At 42.2% G+C, this 22675-nt stretch overlaps 1 protein-coding gene across 3 annotated transcripts in view; it reads left to right on the forward strand.

Moving 5' to 3' along the window:
• The window catches only part of SETD5 (SET domain containing 5), a 64268-nt gene that overhangs the window by 32915 nt on the left and 8678 nt on the right, over positions 1–22675 (forward strand). For 2 of the 3 annotated variants that reach the window (XM_058845112.1, XM_058845114.1), the window contains 14 exons: positions 147–185; positions 1692–1934; positions 6938–7086; positions 7394–7511; positions 7934–8043; positions 8329–8575; positions 8768–8848; positions 11196–11498; positions 12334–12654; positions 13135–13377; positions 16707–16836; positions 18024–18277; positions 20616–20671; positions 22088–22565. In XM_058845112.1, coding sequence (XP_058701095.1) covers positions 147–185; positions 1692–1934; positions 6938–7086; positions 7394–7511; positions 7934–8043; positions 8329–8575; positions 8768–8848; positions 11196–11498; positions 12334–12654; positions 13135–13377; positions 16707–16836; positions 18024–18277; positions 20616–20671; positions 22088–22565 — 2772 coding nt within the window. Of the gene's footprint in view, positions 1–146; positions 186–1691; positions 1935–6937; positions 7087–7393; positions 7512–7933; positions 8044–8328; positions 8576–8767; positions 8849–11195; positions 11499–12333; positions 12655–13134; positions 13378–16706; positions 16837–18023; positions 18278–20615; positions 20673–22087; positions 22566–22675 lie in introns of all 3 variants that reach the window. The other variant, XM_058845113.1, reaches the window with a different exon arrangement.

Raw genomic sequence — 22675 nt, forward strand, 5'->3', positions numbered from 1 at the left:
GGTCTGTTGTTTCTTGTATGGCTTTTCCTGTAATTCTTGCCACCTCTTATTGAGGATTGGAGTAAGATTTAGTGTGGTTCTGGGATACTAATTCTTAGGAAAATTATAATACTTTGTTTTTCTCTCTCTCCTTGTCTGGGGGACAGGCTTTTCGGGAGGGCTCGCGAAAGTCTCTGAGGATGAAGGTGAGTAGAAATAACCTTCTTGTGATGGTGGTGGGGTTTTTCCCCTTTATTTTGTTCCTCTTTTGGTTTGCCTGGGGTGTTTCTGATTGTGGGGCCAGCCTTGTTATAAACCTTACAGTGCACCACAAGGAGGCCTATTCAAAAGGGTATCACAGGAATTGCCCCTTGAACCTTCCATTTGCTTCTGATAGCTTCCAGTCAGATAATGCAATCCAGTTCCAAGAGGTGATTGATTCATGGCACTTGGGAGTGGGGTGTTTGATGTAAGGGATGTAGAACTGGTTGTGGCTGCTCTTCTGTGAGGGCAGTTATTTTTTGATTGCATCAAAGCTATTTCAAGCTTGGACATCAAAGTAGTTCACAAGTTTAATATTGTGAGTCCCTAGTAGTGCTGTCTTGTTTCCACATCCTCTTACTAGGGATGAATGGGACAGTATATTTATCTCTGACTTCCTGCAGTAGTGAGAGGTGGGGCCATTGAATAGGAAGGTTATTTGACAGAAAAAGTAGACTTGAACTGTGAGCTGAATTTGTTTCTGGACACACAAGAGGTGCCTTAAGGTTTGCTCAGTTCCACTGCGGCTGGCAGTGGCTTCTAGCAGGCGGCTCAGAGGAAAGAGGACAATCCTGTGGTGTCCCTATGCACCTTAGTATGCAAGTGACTTGAGAGGGTAAAAATGCATGAAAACTCTTACTGTATTTAATACATATGATTAAAATAATGATTGCTCTTCACTTGTCCTTGTTACTAAGACCTCAATGTCATATGTGTCTCAGTGCTGTATGAAGCCAGTAGAGTTATTGAGCTCTGGAGTATTTGTTGAACTACTTTAATTACTGCCAAGTAAAGAATGAAGCTTAAGTATTTTTCTTTCTACCAGCTTCTGTTTTCCCCTCCTTTAAAAGACAGTCTAAACGGATTACCTGATTTTGCCCTCTCTTCTTTGCTCTGCTTAGGACTTGCAGTTTTAACCCTCTGGGTATTAGCTTATGCTCTACATTCAGTTTCTTGAAACTCTGGTGACCATTTAGCTAGAAGGCTCAGGACTATTTTTGGATCAGTCACGGCAACGATCTGAGATGCAGTCAGCATCATCGAGCACTGTGTTAGCCGTGAGTGGGTTGACTGTAGGACAAGCCTACATGAAATTTATTTGCCTTTGTGTGTTCTGTGCCTTTGCTTTTTTATGTACTTAATTATTTTTCCAAAGTGGCTTAATTTTTTTATTCTGGCCATGTGCTAGCCTAGTTTTATTTTATGTAGTAGTGCCAAGTACCAACTTTCAAGAGGTCTTAGTTCTGCACAGAAATCTCAGTAGATTTCTAAGTGACACTGTTGTACCATGTTCTGGAGAGTGCAGATGCTGAAAAATGTGTCCTCATAACCAACACTTACATAGCTTGGAACAGATTTGCCTTTTTCTGTAGCTTATTCATGTGCTTGGAGCACTGTGGATAGGTTTTCCTGCTGTGTATTATCCATTCATTCTTTGCTGTTTGGTGCAGAATTCCCCTTCTGAAGCACATGCCTTGGATGAAAACACAGCTGAAGGGTGGGAGAATCGGATACGCCTCTGGACGGACCAGTACGAGGAAGCCTTCACGAACCAGTACAGTGCTGATGTGCAGAACTTGCTGGAGCGTCATCTAAACTCAAATAAAGACTATGTGGGAAAAACTGCTATGCTGGACACAATCAATAAAACGGAGTTGGCCTGCAATAATACTGTTATTGGGTCCCAGATGCAGGTAAGAACAGGCAGGACAGAGGTGGAGTAGGGCATGGGTGAGCAGTTTTGTAGCTCAGACCAGCAGGCATTGGTTTGATACACAGTGAATCAGAAATTATGTCAGTACAGAGAGAGATTCACAAATATTTGCATTAGACCAAATCAGTGTTGCTAAGTTGGGGATATTTTGCACATTTCTGTGATGTGGTTAACAGGTATTTTACCATAAATACTTAGGTCACTGAACAGCCTGAGGCAGAACCAGATCCGTCACTTGCTGGAGATAGGAAATTTCCTGCTTTCCACCTGAGTTTTCCAGTCTACTTTATTTATTTATTTTTTTTATTTCTTGACTCATGTTATGTGGAAGGCTATTTAAAAGAACTATTTCCGTATTTTGGATTATTTGGACTCTTGTAATTTCCAAATACTGCACAACTACAACTGATTTTAGGAAGCTGATCTCTCCCTAACTTTCTAGCAGTGTTGGTGGTTTGCCATCTTTATGGCGTGCATGTAAACAAGCAGAAACAGGAAAACAATGTGTTTGTGTGGTGTATGTCCTCCCCATTTCACGCTCCTCTTAGCTGTGGTTTCATCTTACCTGTGCTTTATTGAATGGAGCACAGCACTCCTACAAAATTCAGGCTTTTCTGGGCCTTCCTTGTCCAGGAGAATGGAGATAGTTGCATCCAAAAGTGTGGGCTCCAAAAGAGAAGTGAGGCACTTCTTCTGTGTAAAGGGAGCAAAGTCAGAAACCTGAATATCAGGTATATGTTTGTGCTTGAATCATTCTTGTTTATATCAGCTGACTCACTCAGTGAAGTTCATGTGTTCCCTCCCACCTTTCCCTCTGCTTTCATGCAGGTGAAGCACTTCAGGCAAAGCACAGATATTGCCAGTAAGGGAGAGTGCAGAAAGAGGACTTTGGTCCAAACTTTCTTCCAGTCTTCCCTCTGGTTCTGAAATAAATAAGATCTACTGGGGAGGGGTTGGGGAGAAACACTATATGCAGGCTATGTGAATAGCCTTTCTAAAGAGAGCAGCTGAGGAAATGCAGAGAAGAAAATGTTCTACTTCTCTAGAAATCTTAATATTTTTTAAAACTAAATGTAACCAATTCTGTCTACCTCACATGGGTTTTTGGAGAAGTCTAAGTAGTAAGTAATAAAACACATGCTGTGTTTCTTGATACATGTACAGCATGACACAGGACCATAAATATACCATACGTAAATGTGCTTGTTCTTGTTATGCTCTCTCAACCTCCCTCTTCCCAGTACAGACATAGGTTTTCCCATTGGAAAATGTGGCCAGCATTCCAAATCAGAAGACTCCAAATGTGATATATGCCAAAGAAACAAAAAAATAGAAACTTGCAAAGCTTCACAGTGAGCTGTAGTTACTGTAAACAGTGACAAGTACTGGTAGGGTCTTGTCATTGCACATGCTGGGATGGTGTCAGGGGACTTTGTGACTTTGTAGGTTCTCTTGGACACTGAGGAAAAACCAGGTGGCTGTCCTGTGTTGCGGCTTGTCAGCTCCTGTGTCCTGTTGTCTCTGCTCAGGAGGTGGCTGTGGAGTGTTGTGAGGAGGACACCTGCATAGGTGTGGAGCACATGCTGTCATGCACTGCATTCTGTTTTTGTTTCCACTCATTTGTCTCCTCTGTCTTCAAACTGAGAAGGTTTCTTGGTTTGCATCAGTTGTCTATTAACTAGGTATCATTATCAAACACAAAAATAGCTATTCCATGAGATAGGGAAAATAGGTACTTTGAGCTAGAAAAAAATCAGGGGGCTGTGCCAATATACATTTCCCAGCTGTGTAGAAATATTGTTGCTGCTCTCTTTTGCCCTGAAGACTCTAGAGAGAGGAGTAAGGAATAAAAGTAATGTTTTATACGCCTTGCAAACTCTTCATAGTTCAGAGAGTCATTTGTCATAGGTTAAGAGTGATGCAAGTATGAGATGTGACCTAAAAGCTTCCTCAAACCAGGAAGAGTAGAGAAAGATGGGTTAAGAGTTATACATGGAGCATATGGGATTTTGTTCATTGGGATGTTTTGGGTAAGATAAGAGGAAATGGTCTCAAGTTGCACCAGGGGAGGTTTACATTAGATATTAGGAATTTTTTTTCTTTACCAGAAGGTTTGCCAAACTGGAACAGGCTGCTTGGGGAAGTGGTGGAGTCAGTATTCATGGAGGTATTTAAAATAGTTGTTGATGTGGCACTGAGGGATATGGGTTAGCGATAGACTGGACAGTGGTGGGTTGAACTCGATCTTAGAGGGCTTTTCTAACCTAAATGATTCTGTGATTTTATGATAAACCAGTTCTCAGCTGTCCTCATGATGCAAAGTTGTGAAAATACAAAGCTGTTTAGTGTTATGAATAAAATCATCTTAGTCCTGGCTACTGGTTGCTCGACCAACTGAAAGCTATGAATCACTTTCCTGACTGTTGTTGCCAAACCAAACCCAGGGTTAGTATTTGCCCTTTGTTGCCTCTGATAATTGCTGACTTGAGCTCAAACCCCTGACTGATTTCACACTCTGAAGTGAAGAGCAAAAGGGCCTTTATAAAATAAAGCCACTGAGTATTATGCAGATGTTGCTCTGCAAACATATCAGAACAGTTTTGGCTGATTAGCAGTCAGCAGTCCCTAGCCTGTGACATGAATAAAATCATTTGTTCTTTTCACACATGAAAGCATGGCAGCTAATCTGCTTCATATTTCTATATTCAGAGAATGAAAACAAGCTGAGCTGTGTCTTACCAGAAGAGCTGTGAGATCATTCCTGTTTCACCAAACTCAGATAAATAAGTTATACAGATGGCAGAGCCTCTCTTTCCTGCAGGGACTTTCTCCTCTGACCACCCCAGTTTATCCCACCTGTATTCTCCAAGCTGTTTTATGGCATGAGGTGAAGAGTAGTACAAGTCAGTCATGGGGCAAAGGTGAGAGTGAAGGCTACCAGACATAAACTTGCATCTCTGAAAGATATGATCTCATTATACTCTTAGAGTAGTAGAATAGTTTAGGTTGAGAGGAACCACTGAATGTCATCTGGTCCAACCCTCTGTGTAGGGCCAGCTTAGATGAGAAAGTATAAAAAGAAATCAGTGATTGTAAAGGAACAGAATTATTCAACTGGGTACACACTGGGTCCTACTTAATCTAATAACTTCAGACACTTTTTTTCCTATCTCCTGTAATACACTAGGAAATCTGGTCCCATTTATTTATTCTTTGTTGCCACAGTTGGATAGTACAAAGTACTAGAAGTAATTTATCCACTACTCCATGTAGTGTAAACAGTTTCATCCTACAGTTCACTCATATTGTGGGTTTGTTGATTAGAAATCAGGACCAACACTGTGGCTTCTTAGTCTGGAAATAACAGGTTTCTGTTATGCCGCTTGAGTGGACTTAGGGAATCCTCTGGGAGCTTCTGTCAGGACCCAAGACCTGAAGAGAGGACACCCTGCAAGGCTTTTCAGTCTCCAGTACCTATCCAGATTTTCCCAATTGCTGGAAGATAGAGTGGTATAAGACAGATAAACCTCATAGGCATGGCAAATGTAGAACTGGATTGTATCTCAAGAGGAGCTCTGGACCATTACTCCCATTTGAATAGGTTTTAAATGAATATTTTTGTAAAGCTGTCTTTTTCCTGCAGTGAGAGAAGTCAGCAAACAGATCTTACTTTACTAGCTCATCCAAGATCTGCAGTATAATGTCTTATAGAAACAACAAAAGTAATTTTCCTGAGGAGGTTTTATACAGAGGACATACAAGATCACAGGAAAAAGGGTTTAAAAGATCTCTGATTCAGTATTTTCATGTGCTCAGTTATGAGGGTTTTGGTGGGTTCCCAATGCTGAGTGCTGCCTTAAGACATGAACTTCTATTTGCACAAGGTTAAAATGTTGTGTGTTCTGTCATTATTCAGGCTGAGCCCCTTAAACTAATTTTTATCCATTTCAGCGGAGTGCTCAGTAGCTGCTTCTAATGAGAGTTCCCTCTGGAAAAGTTGGGAACTTGTTTTCAGTAAAATTTTGTGGTTTACTCCTAATTTAGGTACATGACTGTCATTATTACTGAAGTCAGAACACTTATGCTTCAATTCACTCTGGAAAAGTATCAAAACTTGGCCCTTATGAGCAGTGAATAGAATGCTTAGGAAGGAACAGGCACAGGACTGATGGTGAGGCAGCCAATCATCTTCACATATCTTCACTTGCAGAGAGGTTAATCTGTTAAGTAAGAAAAGTACTTTTTTTTTTTATGGAATAAGTTGTTCTATACTCTAGTGCTTATGATATCCCTCCCTTCCAGTATTCCATAAAATAATGTCATATTTGGATGTCTGTACTGAAAGAATGTTGTGGTTTCATGCTGTCAAGACACATTGTTGTGAAAATCCATTATAATAGAGCTGTAGACTTTAGCATATGTTTTAACAAACTGTCACTACTTCATTAAAAATTTATTTCCTCACAGTCAAAAAAATAATTAAAAATCAACAGCACTAGCTGAGCAGAGATATGTAGAGAAGTTTCTGGATGGAGATGGAAATTGCCAGCTTAAGTCTTTGGCCTGTTTGCTGGAATTTACTCTACTCTGCAGAAGGAAAAGCTTGCATTTTTTCCTCTGAATGCGTGACAACCCGCAATTTAGGGAAGATCTGAATTATTCTGGCTGTGAAAGTGGCCATAATTGCAAAGCAATTCCCAGTTAGTAGCAAGTGACAGATCTGGTTATGCTTCCTAGCTGCAAGACTGAACTATTCGGTCTAATAGATTTGAAGGAAAGGAATAAATAATGTTTGATTTTAATAAATATTATCAAGGTTATTGGTCATTACCAAATTGTTACAAAATGAACAATATATTCAACTGGCAGAGTTTCTGTGTGTTGCTATTAGAATATTTTTTCTTTTTATGTAGGTAAAATATTCTTCATGAGTTAGAGGCCCTTGGTTCAAATTTTCCTCTTTTGCTCTGGTTTTTATTACAGCTGCAGCTGGGAAGGGTGACTCGGGTTCAGAAGCACCGGAAGATCCTGAGGGCAGCAAGAGACTTGGCACTAGATACCCTTATAATTGAGTATCGAGGGAAAGTTATGTTACGACAGCAATTCGAGGTCAATGGGCATTTCTTCAAAAAGTAAGAGTACTATGAAATGATTGTTATGAGAGCATCATGGCACAGAGAGACTGGTGTCTCTATGGGATAGTGCTCACTTACAGGGTCCTGTCAGCTGTGCCTTCTGTAGAAATGGGAAATCAAATATATCACCTCAGCTTGATGCTCTGCTTATGGACCAAACCCTCTGAAATACATCTTTTAAATTGTTGGAAGTACATAAGCCCCCAGAGCAATAGTGCTTCCAGTGAAGTGAGGGATACCTGTTAACAAAAGTGCTGTGGGAATTGGGTATTTTTGGGATTGAGATGTTCTGTTGCTTCTCCAGGCCATATCCCTTTGTGCTGTTCTACTCCAAGTTCAATGGCGTTGAGATGTGTGTTGATGCCCGCACCTTTGGTAACGATGCCAGGTTCATCAGGCGGTCTTGCACTCCAAACGCAGAGGTAAATTCTTTCTTCATCATCACTGTAATTGCAAATACATGTTTTACATAAGCTTAGTGCTTTCCCTAATTTAAAATGCAGTAAATGCGGTAAATTCTATGTGTCTCTTGCTTGTTTGATGGTTTAACTTGGAATATGACACAGTATGGGAGCATGAGGGAAGTTTTTTCGGAAGAGAAAGATTTCTTTTATGTCCTTTCTTTGGCTGCACAAAGATACTGAGAGTAAGCAGGTTGTAGCAGTTTTAACTGGAAAAGGACAGTATGAGAGAAGAGCAGCGAACCAGGATTTTCCCTGTGGAGCATTTGGGATAATTATTCGTAGAGTAGAATAGGAGCTACTTTGCAAAAGGAGGCTTCCATCTTGGAAGTAGGAAATGCAGCCTGTGGGGACGTCAGTTTCTTTCTACTTTGTTTAACAAGGTTCGTCATGTGATTGCTGATGGGATGATCCACCTGTGCATCTATGCTGTTGCCACCATTGCCAAGGACACAGAGGTTACCATCGCCTTTGACTATGAGTACAACATCTGGTGAGTCCTTCACCTCGCCCAGGAGCTCTCCACTGCCCTCCTGGACTGGACATCTTCCTCCAGCCCTTTCCTCGCATTCTACATATTGCTCCGTTTTCTACTGAATTGCATTTCCCGGCTATTCTGTCCAGTTCTGCTGGCATATTCTACAATAGAGGCCATAAGGTAGCCTGCAGTCCTTGCTTTGGCACGTGGTGAGATGTTTAGTAGGAGATGTATTGAATGTCTCTGTGCAGGGGTTGAGAAATGAAGAGTGACACAAATTATGTTTGTGTTTTGGAGCAGCAATTATAAAGTGGACTGTGCGTGTCACAAGGGGAACCGGAATTGCCCTGTGCAGAAACGTAGCCCAAATGCTGCAGAACACCTACCTCCACCTGTTTTAGGCACACTGATTGGGGCAGAAACACGCCGGCGAAAGGCCCGTCGAAAGGAGCTAGAAATGGAACAGCAGAGCATTGCGTCGGATGAAAACAGCAGTCAGCAAACTGAGGAAGTTCCTGAGGGACCTGCAGCAGTCAGTGACAATGAGGTAAAATCTTTGTCGCCTTGTTATATATGTTACTATTCAGGTCTGCAGGAGTCTGATCCAATAGCATTGCAATCTTCAGAACAGAAACTGCAAGAAGCCTTGTTTTAAACCTTTAGCACCTTAAATTACCACAGAAATCTTGGTAACTTCGAAACAGTACTGGGTTACTAAATCTACGTCTCTCACTCTCAGGTGCCAGAGAAGGAGGAGAAACAAGAAGGGGAGAAAGAGGAGTCTGTAGATGAACAGGGAGCCTTGGTCCACAGCAGACGGGCAAGTACCTCTCTGTCTGGGTATCACCCTCTTTAGGACTTGCTTCATGCAGTGATCATCAGGTCCAGTTGGTTATTTCACTTGTTCAAACACAAATCCCCTCTGTTAGTGATCTTCAACAATTTGATTAACAACAGCAGGAAAAAAAAAGGAGGTGTAAAAAACCCACCCAGGTTTGGTTGACTTCAAGTCACAGGATTTATGTTAGGGTGCTGCAGATTAGGAGATACACTATAGATTTGTTTCCTTATTGAAAGGTTTTACTTTCAAGGGTGTTCTATAGTCTAAAACACACCTTTAGTAAAACCATCAGCAGCAGATTCCAAAAAGGTAATTGGACCTTTTTTTATGTTCCTACTGCCCTTCCTTATTGCCAGTACAAGAATTTATGGCACTATATATAACCATAGCATAGTTTGAGTTGGAAGGGACTGTCAAAGGTCACCTAGTCCTACCCCACTCAGTGAACAGGGATATCTTTGATGCGATCATACCATGAACCAGAACCTGATTTTTCATAAAACTTGATTGTTTTTGCTGGCTTAGATTTGTAAACAGGTATCTGCTCAGTGTATGGTTTCATAAACATGTTGCCTTATGGGGACAAGGGTAGGATCAAGTTGCAAAAGTTAGTGAGAGGGTAGACCACCACCAATACTATTGGCATTTAGGAAATCTCTGTGTTTCCAAATTATTGTTGTCTTAAGCAGTCTTCTTGATCAAAATATATCTTTGTGTTCTGGGATCTTTGATAATAACAATCCTTCTTTAGCCTTCATCTTTACTGAGTAGATCTGGTGGTTTTTTTCTTGTGTCACTTATGGCTCCTGGGATTGCTGCCTGGATTAGAATGTTTTGTGCATGTGAATGGAACTGTTCTGGCTCTTAATTCATTAATCTAAATAAACAAGAGAAAAATCCAAACAAAAATGCAAATACACAATTAAAGCAAACAAGCAACCAATAACCCAAGGAAGAAAAACAGAAAAATTGCTCCTGTCCTTTTACCAGCCAATAAATGTATTGAAGCTAGGAATTAGCTGTTTTACTCTGCTCACCAATATCATAATCAACTTTCTTCCTCTAATGAGGGATGTGGATCTGCCAACTGTAAATTTCCTGAGAATGCTTTAAATGTTAAGATAGTGCAGCAACTTGGAGAGCCAAGGGCCATCCAACAGAGAGATCCTTGGATTAACTGATGGATTTTTTTAGAACAGATGAGATGAAGCAGTCAGCAGTCAGTTGAAATTTGAATGAGAGCAGTCATCCATCAGATTGGCCTTAAAGCTTGGAGGGAAGATTTCATTTTAATGCAGAGAGGCTGATCTCTTTTTGGGACAGAATAGTTCAGTAAGCCTAAGTGAAGTGTTAGTTTCCCGTCAGCCTGTAAGCCCTGTTCCTGTAGGTTGCAGCAGTTAATCTGCTTTAATGCGATTCAGTTTTCTATACTTGGCATCAGGTAAATACCCATATCTATAGTTTCCCCAGTCTCTGTTTGTGTGTGTGTTAGTGTATGTGTGTGTAATATTTTTTAATAGAAAACTGTAAAGGCCAGGCTGTGGGCTCCAAAATGCTTTCTTCATGATAAATCTCAGAAGACACTTGACCCCACTTCTTAAAACCCACTTGATTCTTGCCAGTCACTGCAATATTATTGTACTTCTGGGCTTTTTACATGCATAATTAGCAGTTATTTCTGATACAGCCAGGTGATAAGATTTCCTGTCCTTTCTGTTTACCTAATAAATTGACTTGTTTTGCCTCTCTATTCTCTCACGTTCTGATTTTCTTATCCACTATGTAAGCTGCTTAGACCAGAGCGTTTATTTTTGAGCTGGGTCATCTTCTGACATTCTTGCTGTGAAAAGAATGAATCTGAACATTTTAATCAGTCTGTGTGCTGAAAATTACTGAATCATGTACTTCTATTGCCCCTGGCTTCTGTTTGGTTCTAACATTTGGTCATTAGCAAATAACTCTATTTGTTTCCAAGTCATCTCTTCACTCTACTTACGCTTTCTTACAGTTTTTAATTTTTCAAAATTATGCATTTCCTTGTGGCTGTTTTATAAATATAACTCAGTAGTATCTAAGTGGTCCTATTTAAGAACAAAGTCGAGTTCTTCTACTTGTGCTACAAACACATGATTATGTTGTTATTCTGGGAAATTTGCCATATTGAAAAATGCAAATAACTGATAAGAACTGCTTCTCTCTGTCCTCTGTCTGGCTTTTGTCATTGCTGTTTGGCAGTTGTTCTCTTTGTGCTGCTTCCCATATCTGTTCTTGACTTGTTTATGTGCATAATTCACCATGCTTACCTCAATTTACCCTTGTGTTGTAGTCCCGGGAAGACAGGAAGGTAGAAGCCATCATGCACATGTTTGAGAACTTAGAAAAGAGAAAGAGAAGACGAGAGCAACCATCAGACCGTAACAGCACTGATGCTGAAATCAATGTCAATTCTGAAGCTCCTGAGCTGGAAGAAGTAAAAGCAGAGACTCCTGAAACAGAAGATGGAAGTTCAGCACTGAGTGCTCCTCCTCCTCCTCCTCCTCCTTCTCCTCCTCCTCCTCCTCCTCCTCCTCCTGTTTCCAACAGTACGAGCAGTACTGGGGTGAACACACGACGGTCCTCACAAGTAGCGGTAAGACAAAGATAGAACTGTTTGCTATCTTGTACAAAGCTCAGTTGCAGCATTTCTGATCATAAGATCGTTCAGGTGGGGAGGAGCTTTGTGGGCTGTCTAGTCCATTCTGAGTTAGGGAGGGACAGCTCTAAAGCTAGACCAGGCTGGCCAATGTTTTACCCAGTCTACTCTTAAAAACCTCCAGGGATGGAGTTTGCATCTCTCCCAGTTCATGGTTGTTAGGTTGAAAAAAAATTGTTGTATATCCAGTCTGAACCTCTCATTTCAGTGTATGTCCATTGATGCACCACTGCATCTTCTTAGTGGCTTCAGGCTATTTGTAGGAAGACTGCTGTTACATCCCACTCAGTCCTCTCTGGGCTGAAGAAACCCAGCTCCTGCTCCAGGTGAACCCCTTTTGTACTGGTGTGAGCTCAAGTTGGATGCATAAGTGCAGTGATGGAAAGTTCTGTTCTTTTTGTTTGGGTTTTTTTTAACCCAGTCTACTTTGGATGCATGTGTTCCCGTTTTAGGGCAGGGCTCAGACACTTCCCTGGAGTGCTCCATGTCAGCTCAGGTCAGGAGTAAGAGCAGTTACCTTGAGACAAGCAGCAAGTTTCCGATTGCTGCTTTCTTCCTAAAGACCCATGTTCTGTCCTTTAAGAATGCAGAAGACAAAACGATAATGTGCCAGTGTTGAAGGGTCCCCAAGCCATCTTATGAACCAGCACAGAGTCCAACAAGATTTTGAGAGTCAGGTAGTGTCAATAAATAAATCTCAATTCTCAAACCTGTATGCAGAGAAAAGGAATATTCTTAGAGGTGCTCAGACTAATGACAGTTTATTTTGTAGGATGCTGTCCCCGAAAAAACAGTGACTAAGCCAGCTCCAGCAAAACCCTCCAGGCCCCGACCAAAAAGTCGCTTCTCTCGATACCGGACCAGTTCAGCACAAAGACTGAGAAGGCAGAAACAAGCCAATTCCCAGCAAGCTGAACTCACACAGGCTGTCCCAGAGGAAGGAAGCACTGCCAGCTTGGTAACCACAACAGATGTCAGCAATGTGGAAGGGCCAGGAGAAGGCAGACAGTTGACAGGATCTGATCCAACTGCTATCCTGGCTACAGGATCCCAGTCTAATCGAGCTGCAGTAAAGTACCCCAAAACAAAAAAGGTAAATATGATCAAGTGCTCAAGGTTTGGATGGCAGGTGTTCATTTAGGATGCAGCAAAGAGGTTAACTTTTAGCTTAGAATTGAAGACCAAGAAGGAATGTGACTGCAACTGTACAAGCTAGAATAAAGTTGGAAAGGAGGAAAAATTGCAGAAGCTAGCAGGCAGCTGCCACATACTGGGCATAAACTAGCTAATTAATACATTTAGTTTTGTGTCTAGAAGCTAGTTTTGAACAGGGTGATCAAGTTTTTGGAGAATCTTCTAAGAAGATTGGAGCATAAAATTGAGCTACATCTGTGACACTGGGTTCTGTTTCCAACAGGTGAGAATTGGGTTTGACACAGGAATTCCTTCCTGTTGAGGAGAAGGGAGTTTTAGCTTGTGGGCTGACCTGAGTATTGCTTCCCATACACTACTGTGCTACATTGCCTTTCTTCTCCTGTGCTGGTTGCACTGACATGTGTGTTTCCTCCTTCAGTACCTTGTCACCGAATGGCTGAACGACAAGGCAGAAAAGCAGGAGTGTCCAATTGAGTGTCCTCTGCGCATTACTACAGACCCAACAGTTTTGGCAACTACCCTAAATATGTTGCCAGGTCTCGTGCACTCCCCGCTGATTTGTACCACACCTAAACACTACATTCGCTTTGGTTCACCCTTCAACCCCGAGAGACGTCGAAGGCCTTTTCTGTTGGATGGCATTTACAGCTCCTGTAAGAAGGTATGTTTGCTCGTGTCTTACCTTTACACGATGTATACTCATCTTACTGGCCTCCTTGTAAAGTTGTGTCCTTTTGGAGTTTATTTCCATGTATTCCCACTGAGCTAATGTGTTGATGCAGTGTCCAGGCTATGACTGCTGATTTCCTTGCCAGAGTTCAGTTTGCATCCTTGCTTTTTGCCATGGTAGAACAACTGTTCTGTGACTGCCCATTTAGAAACATGTACTTTTGGATCTGCAGTGGCTGTTTATTATCCAGCATACACAATTCAAAGTGTTGATTGCTTCCCTTAGAAAGTTTTATGTTATACTTTCACAGTCAGAGGATGATTGGCATTGTGGGGATAGGACAGTGTTGCAGAGGACCTCAAGAATCCAGTGCCTCAGTTAAGATCCATTGTCTTTGGACAGCCTTTGTGGTTTAAAAGCTTTGAGTTTGCCTGTTCACAAGAACAAGTCCACAGCTCTTCATTTGGCATCACAGACTGCCTGTCTACAGCAGATACTTGAGGCCATGCAGGAAGCCTGAACCTGGCTCAACCAAGGATTTAGTTCCTCCAGAGATGACCAGGAAATGCCAGTACTTACCCATCTGCAGGGAAGGCAGGGTAGTTCACTCAGCCAGATTTGTGTTGGAATCCATCTTCCCTGTTGCCTGTTGGTTTTGCTCAGAGACTTTCCAATTACCTGAGAAAAATTATACAGAAATCTTTTCTGCTCTCCCCGTCTTGGTGGCTTTCAGGTACCATGTCCTGGTTTCTTTGCCTTCCCTTGTTTGAGGGTATTTTTCCAGAGAGAATCTTCGGACTTTACTGTTTTCCACCTTCAGCCAATTTGTTGTCGTGCCCTAACAGTCTCTTCAGTATTTCCTTCACAGTTAAAGCTCTTCATGGTTTGTATATAGATGTGTGACAGCCACGTCTGTTTCTGTGTGCCTGGGCAACCTTCTCATGCATCTTTTAGCTGAGAACTGCAAGGTTTGAGCTTCTTTTGAGCTTCAACAGTCTCTTTGAACCCCAGGGAAGAGAAAAACATCCAGAGCAAAGCTGGCAGTGTTAACTGGAAGTCTGTGCTTGGGGTAGTTGCTGTACAACTGGCCAGAAACCTCTAAATTGAGGGAAAACTATTGTCATGGAACAGTCTTCTGATCTGTTGCTGCATTTGACTCTGTTCTAGTTGAATGATAATTCTCACTGCTGGACAGGGAGTGGACTAGTCTCACTATGGATGACTTCCACACCTTCCTTGAAGTTGTGTCCAAGACTGGATGTCGTGTTTCAGCTGGGACATTTTTAAAGCAGAAAAATTGCTTTGTGTCTTCTAACCCAGTCACACTGGGATGCATTTTGTGCATCCCAGTATGACTGGGTTTTCTTTGACAAGTTGATTTAAACTCAGGTTCAGTTTGTGATCTATTATGTTTGTTAGAACAACCCATTAGTTTTGTAGCTTGTAATTGTAGAAGTGATTGTTCTAGCCTGTGCTAGCTGTCTCGTGTTTTTCTCTATCCATTTCCCAATTCAGTAGGAAAATTGTTAATGGTGTCATCTAGTATTCTTGTTTCTTAATCTGAAAACTTAAATACAGTGCCTATTCCTTTAAATAGTTAATAAAGTACTGAAAGTAGCTGTGTCCAGAACAGATGTTGCAAAAATAATTTGTTAGATTTCTACTTTTTGAATGTAAATAATTGTTACCTGTTCTAGTGAGGGGTTTCATCCATTTTGTAGGAGATCCCTGGGTTTTCCTTGTAAAATGCTTTTTAGCATTTGGTGGTTTTATGACTTAACAGTCTGGAGATGTAGAAATCTGCTCCTCATGTTCAGGAATGTGTAGAAAACTCCTAGGGAAAACGTCTCCTTTTCAGCCAGCTTAGGTCTAGAAATGGTCCAGAACTTGATGATACACTCTCTCAAGACCTGATCTGTGTCTTGTCTACTTTTGACTACTCAGCCAAGGAGGTTGATTTATAAAGGCTGTTCAAATAGATCACATATTTTCTTGGATTGTCAGCAGGCCTCATCCTTAAACTACTGAGAACTGTGCCAAAAAACTCAGCTGATGATGTCAGTTTGCATCCAAAGCATGGCAGTGTCTGAACCTCGCAAGGAAACTGAACTGTAACCTGCTCTCACCTTAATCACACACTGTGCAGTGACTTGGCTGTCAGATCAGATGCCACGTTTGAGGTAGAGGTGCTCCAGACTGCCTGGCACTTCTCCCTTTTGCTGGCGGCCACAGTGGAATCCCTTGAGTTACATTTGAACAGAGAAGAATCGTCTGCTGTACATAGTGAAGGCCATCAAAATAGATCCTGTCACCTGCTCTTCATCCTCGCATTGAAGTTTTCACTTTGAGGATTGTGGCCACTGAGTTTGTGATGTACTTTCACGATAGCTTTGAGGAATCATAAGACACACACGTGTATCTGTAATAGGATACACACTGCTGGCATGCAGATGAACTGTGGATTGCTGAAAGGTAAAAGTACAATTTTAAACCTCTCTAGGACAAGAAGACTCTGGTAAAGTGAGTCCCCTGGGTAAACTACACAAATGAAAATTGCTGTTTGCTTTTTTCTACAGTTTGCTGTCATTTCACTGGATCACCTGAGTATTTTCCCTGATATTGTGGCAGTTACCTTTATAGTAGAATAAGCAAAGGCTTCTGCCTGCCATCAGGAGTCAGTTTGTATCAAGATACAGGGCCAGCACAACCACTGCAGCAGCTGATTTGCTGCAGCTTCAGTTCATGTTCGCTTCTGTGAGATATGAAACATTCTTAATTGTCCATGTTCAGAAGACTACTGTGACTTATCTTTTTTATTAGTAGCTGAAGAAAAGATTTGCTTTTATTATTCTTTTCTTGGTTTACCCTCCTTGAAAACTGCTGCTTGCATTTTAATTAGATTTTTTTTTTGTTCAAATTTGCTCTCCAAGGCAGGAAACAGCTTTTTTTTGCAAAAATCAGTGGTTGTAGATAGTTAATTATATTTGTGTCCCTTTTCTTTTAAATTATTATTGTTTTAATAAGTTTTAGGTGCCACTGTCCTGCATTTTTTTATTTATAATTAGCTCTTTACTTATCTCTGTTACTGCTGATTGCTGCTCTCAGAACCCATGTCAGGAAGGGCCCCACAGTAGGTGGTGGGCTCAGCGCTGACAGTCGTTCTAACGCACTCCCACCCGAGCTCACACCAGCAAGGTAACACCAGGCTTCTGAGCAGCCTGCCCTGCTCCACACAAGTGTAGGAGTTGGAGTGCATCCTGCAGGATTGCAGAGAAAGTACCCGAGGAGTTTCACGTTTATGCAGTCTCCTTCTGTTTCAGCGCTGGATCAAACAAGCCCTGGAAGAGGGGATGACTCAGACCTCACCAGCTCCGCAAGAGAACAGAACCCAGTGTCTATACCAAAGCAATGAGAACAGCAGCTCCTCCAGCATCTGCAAAGATGACACAGGTAAGTGCTCAGCACCATCAGGGCAGCATCAGCCCTGGAGACAGACTGGGGAAGCTGCTGAATACCAAAGGCAGCTGTACAAGTGACATCTTAATGTGTCCTGCTACCTGATGGCACAGCTTAAGGGTCGGTGAAAATGTTGCTTTGTCATTTGTTCAAATTTCTGCAGACCCATTCTAGCTAGAGCATCTGTAAAGTTTCTCAGTATTTTCCTGTAAAAAGATAATCACTTAACATTGCATTATCAATCTCAGTGCTCTGGGATGTCTTGTCCAAAGGAAGGGAAGGGGTAGAGGGAAGAGAGCCCAGGATCATCTCTTTTCAGCAAGATGCTGTTAGAAGGAAAACTAAATACTTGCTGACTTTAGGGAGATGTAGCAAAGTCTTACAGGCATGTGTGTAATAAGCAAATGACTGAGTCTCAAGGATGGAGAAGCTAAAATCTGTGAGTAAAGCAGCAGAATGGTTAAATATTTTGTCTGAATTTACAGAGAAAGAGAGTGAAGATCAGCCCAGTCGGGTGTCAGTTTTCCAAGGATGACAGACAGGAAGCTAGACATCACACAGATAATACAAATTTGATTATTGAAAAGTTAGATGAATAGGAAATAATCAGAACACCAGAACCAATAAATGTACATCTCAAGCAAGACCTAACCTGTAGAATTTACTGGTGATTTGTTTGGGTTTTTTCCTAAACTAAGCATCAAAAAATACTATTTTGAAGATAGGTAGGTCTGAGGGAAAGGGTTTAATCCTTTGTGTAAAGTGGAAATGTGCTTGGGCTGTATTGATGTACCTATAGAGAACTGTTAGGTTCAGGTAATGATAACTGAGCTACCTCTGATTTGTTTGTGAGAATAACATGTCCTCTGACCTCTCTCCTGTATTCTCCTCTCCTCTTTTTAACCTTTCCTGTCTTCCTTTCCCCTAGCTCCCTCTTGTGCTTGCTCCTAGTTGAAATATTTACTTTCCTTGTTCACTGCATGTTCCTGATTATGTATTGTTCTGTTACCAGTATCTAGACATTGATGTAGAAATCATTCAGAGGTGCTTCATTTTTAGGAGTCTTTTGTAGTTGCATTGAAGACTCCTGTGCTTCTTTGGGTAGTAAGGGGAAGAATACAGCATGTGATTTGCTCATGGTCAATAGTTCAGCCGTGTCCTCAACTCAGTTTGTGTTTCAGACTTGCTGAGTCCCCTGAAGAAATGGAAGTCTCGCTACTTGATGGAGCAAAACGTGAAGAAGTTGCTGCGGCCGCTGTCTCCTGTCACCCCCCCGCCTCCCGTCCCTTCGGTCCCCGGCGCAGCGAGCCCGCAGCTGGCCACGCCCTGCTCGTCACTGCCCGGGGAGGAGGAGACCCGCAATGGTTACGGCATCATGTTCTCACCCATCCCCTCTCTGGCTGCCAGCCGCTGCAATACTCCACTACAGTTCGAGGTAAATCTGCCCGGGACTGGGTTGTGCTAAAAAGAAAAGAGCAGCAATAATTGCAGCAGAGGTGGCACTAGGGATGCCTTTTTGAGTATGTATTCCTGAGCAGCATCACAGTTTCAGCCTCAAGAGCACTGCTGCCTTTCCCTTCTACTTCACTTCTGGACAGATCTCCTGCTCTATGAAGTGTCAAACTTTGCTACAGCCCAGCCTCCCCTCACTTTTTAGTTACCAGTAACATTAGTCTTTTTTTTTTTTTCTATTTCTGCAGAGTAGCTCCTAAACTTCTCAGGTTTTTCAGTGTTCTTTAATCATCTCCCCCACTTCAGATCTCTGTGCCAGTGGGGTTTTCAATCCCTGCCACTTCCAAAGAGTACAAGTGTTCCATTTCTCAGAGACTGTAAGACATCCTCGGCTCCTCTTTCCCCAAACAGCTTTCAGTAACCCTGAGTATGGTAGCAATACTTCATGTCATCTTCCACTATATTCTTTGGTTTCCTTTAAGTGGACTGGGTAAAGGAAATTGCCTTAATACCTTGGATTTCTTGATAGTTTCCTTCTGCAAAAATTAGCAGAATTAATGAGCAGTCTGTGTAGGTGGTTTCTATTGATCTGAACTCTGTGGGAGAGTTACCAGTATTCATCAAGTCAGGACACTCCACTCTGTGCCTGTGAATAGGGATCATGCTGTTTGCAGGTTTCATTTTATTTTTTAGTATTGCATATTTTCATTAAAAAAAAACTCATGGAAGACTTCAGGCCAGCTACTCATACTCTGCCAGTCAGAACCATTAAAAAAAAATGGTGCAGTGATGGCCTGCTCCATACCAGGGCCTGACAATCCTGCAGGAATCCCTCCTCTGTTTTGCAACAGGGCAAATACTCCTTTGTGATACTTTCAGCTTCGTGTGCTTTGATTATTTTGGTTAAGACCCCTTTCTTGTAAGCTGTTTGAGAGGCAGGTCTGTAGATTCTAGCAGGGAAGATTGTGGAGCATTGAGGAGAGAGATGAAAGACTGTTTCAGGCAGAAAGAAAAGCTTTACTAGAAACAATCCTTACCCTTGCAGTGGTTGAGGTAGCAGATCAGGGCAGTGTTGCCATGAACCTCCACAGTCTAATCACTCCTTTCCTGTCCCACCTTAGTGTTAATTAGCCTTTATTTCACTGGGTATCTATAATTTACTTCCCTTATACCTTTTTTCCTCTTGAAAATATTTAACTCACTGGACCAGAGTTTGAATGGGTGAGTGCAAGTATAAACCTGTGGCACTGTGGGGAGAAAGCAACAGAAAAATTCTCCCATCAGTTCACAAACTTCTTCAAGCAAGTAGAAGTTGTGACTTGCCATCTTGTCTTGTTGGGAAATACAATTTTTTGAAGGCTTTTAGGAAGCTTCCTTTTTGACTGATTTCTTAGCTGCTCTCTAGAAAACTTATATCACCACAAGCTTCTGAAGCTGTTTATCAGGTTTTTACAGATTGAGGTTATTTAGACTCAGTTTTATGATCTTTTTAGAGTGGAACCAATTTAGAAGATGCTTGGCCCCTCCATATTCCTAAGAGTAGCTAGAAGCGTGATGACATGCCTCTGCTTTTTTTTTGTGGAGTTTGTCAGAACTTTTTGTTAAGAAATTTCTGAGATTCCTGTTTTCTGAGGTTTTTTACTTTGCAGAAAACAGTGACTCCTGCTATATTTCTCTAACAACATAGCTCTGGGAATCCTGCCTCTCTGCTTCTGTTTTAGGCCTGCTCAGTAGCATGGAAAAGGAAGAGCCCTTAAGCGTGCTGTCACATGCATACACTGCCTTCACTGATAGGTGTTCAGATGATGCAACATTTCATAAAGCTGGCTGCTCACACCTATTCTCTTGACTTGAGTTGGAAAGGTGGCCCACAGTAGATTGAAAGAGATATGTTTGTTTTATAATATATGTCTATGAAAGGTCATCTTAGTGTTTGGGGGATCTTAGTTTACTTTCTGGGCCAAACTTTCTTCTCTCCCATTTTTTCAGCCTAAAAACCTTAAGTGTCTTTCTCTATACTTCTTGGTCCGAAGTCTGTCTGACTGCATCAGAAATATAAAGAGTTAGCTGCTGCTTTTCTTAACATTCATGTGCTCTGTTTTAGGTACTAAGTTGCATCATGAGATGCAGTAACCCAGTCCTATCTGTGCTTCCAGGAAGCTTTAGAAACTACTTAACCAACCATGATGCTGTCCAGGCTGGGGCCAGTTCTTGGGATAGTTGTTTAGAAAAGCCATTGCAAACCTGTGTGCTTTTGTACATTGTAATTGCCTCTTGACTTCTGAAGTAGATGAATAACTAGATGCTTTTCCCTCCTCTAGAACGTATCCTCCCCTGAGAGCTCCCCTGCGCATAGGCCTGAGTCCATGTCACCTGAGGTAGTTATGGCACCTGAGCTGGGCGTGTTTGGGCTGGGTGTGCATGGTGGGAGGGGAGGGAGGAGTGTGCAGGCACTGGGAATAAGGATGGAGCTTTAGTCACAGTAAGGCTGAGGAGAATTTCCAGGGTGATCACAACAAAACAAACAAATTGAAGACTGGAATTTGATTTGCTTGTCGACCTTGGTGGGAAACAGTGCAAAGACTCATTATGTCTCAGCTACTGAGGTGCATGCAAGAGATTTGGGGACCCTGGCATTACCATCACCAATTTCAGACTCAGCCCAGCCCATGTATGGTCTGTGAAATTTACTGTGTAGTGGCCAAATGACTGCTGGGGAAGGGAAAGCATTCACCACTAGTTGTGACTTATGAACACACAGCAGTACACCTGACCTGTTCTCTTCAGCCTTGACTTAACACCTACTCACTTGCAGACTGAAAATGTTGAGGAGATGCTAAAAAATAATATTTTGCTTACCCTGATCTGTTGTAAAAGATGAGATGAATTGCCTTGCTCAGTGACTGTTTCATAGTAAAAAATACGTGCTCATCTCCAATGTGGTGGATTACTTGGAGCTGTAATACAGCATGTTCTCAGCTACAACAGGAGGGCAGAGCTGGTGCCTGGTGCTGCTGGTTTTTCCCTCTGCGCTGTAGTCCTGCAAAGAGGATAAAATCTTGCCAGTTATACTCATTCTTTGAGATCCTGATATATTAATGTGGTGAAGAAGATGATTATTCTGCTGCCCTGGAGGGTTTTTGGCACTTTAAGTAGATAAATTAATATACTGTTGTATCATTGCCTAGTGCCCCACAAACTGACAGCACAAAGATGATGCCATTGTGGTTTTGTTGGAAATGGTAAAATGTGAAAATGCAGTAAAAATTAAATGAATGTACTATTGTTAGAGATTTCCAAAGCTCACATTAAGTGAAAACAAATGGCTTAGAGGTCCTGGGTATTTTATTGTTAGGAAGTTAGTAGTGGCTGACTTGTGGCAGGCAAGAACTTGGCTAATAAAACAGCAGAAGGGGACAGCAGGTCTGTTCTGTTCTCTCCTGGCTACTGCTCTGTGTTAACATCAACTTGAGGATGTATGAGGCAATTGAAAATGCTGAGTTTAATTCATGAGCTGCCTGGGGATAGGGTTGAGCTTTATCCTCTTGCTGCAGAAGGACTGCTGAAGGGGAAAGGGCATCCCACATTGGACAGCTGAACTGATCATTATTTGGTCTCTGTCATTCCCCTGTGGAACAAGCAGAACAGTGCAGGAAAGAACCAAAGGGGTAATCAGAAAGGAATGGGGAAACAGGAAGCTAGATTGTACAGAAGGTTTTCTGACCTAAATTTCTGTCCCTACTCTTGCTTCACCCTTGTCTTGACTACCTACCCCCCTCCTACATCCTTCTTGGATTTTCCAGGTCTGCCTTCGATCCGACTTGGATTTGAAGGGTGGGTACCTGGATTCCAGTGCAAACACCTGCCAGGAACGACCATCGCTGCTCAGCTTTGCGTCCTCTGATGTGGCCCCGCAATCCTCCATAAACTCTACTTCAGAGATGAACTTCCCAGGGAAAAGTGGGGAAGCACAAATGCTGCTACGAAGCTCTGATCAGGCTTTTCGGACAGAGTTTAATTTAATGTATGCCTTCTCCCCATTGAACGCTATGCCACGTGTAGATGGGTTGTTGCGGGGCTCTCCTCCTTTGGGAGAGAGGAAGCCAGTGAATTCGGAAGCAGGATGCTGCAGCTCTCCTGCTGAAGGGTATTTCAGCAGACACGAGTCGGGGTTGCTCAAAGAGACAGTGCATGGATCCATGTCTCCCTGCGGCGAGAGGGCTTCTGAGGGCACCAGAGCTGCTCCCCAGAATCCACCACAAAGGAAGAAGGTAAGTAGTCCTGTAAAAGAAATTCTTAGCTTGCCATGATATTTACAGTTCCCCCTCAGGTTCTTGCAAAGACAGGGAGAACAGAGAGAGTCTGGGCAAGTTATCCAGGT

This window comes from Poecile atricapillus, chromosome 9 (genome assembly GCF_030490865.1).
Source record: "Poecile atricapillus isolate bPoeAtr1 chromosome 9, bPoeAtr1.hap1, whole genome shotgun sequence".
NCBI classification, from domain to species: domain Eukaryota; kingdom Metazoa; phylum Chordata; class Aves; order Passeriformes; family Paridae; genus Poecile; species Poecile atricapillus.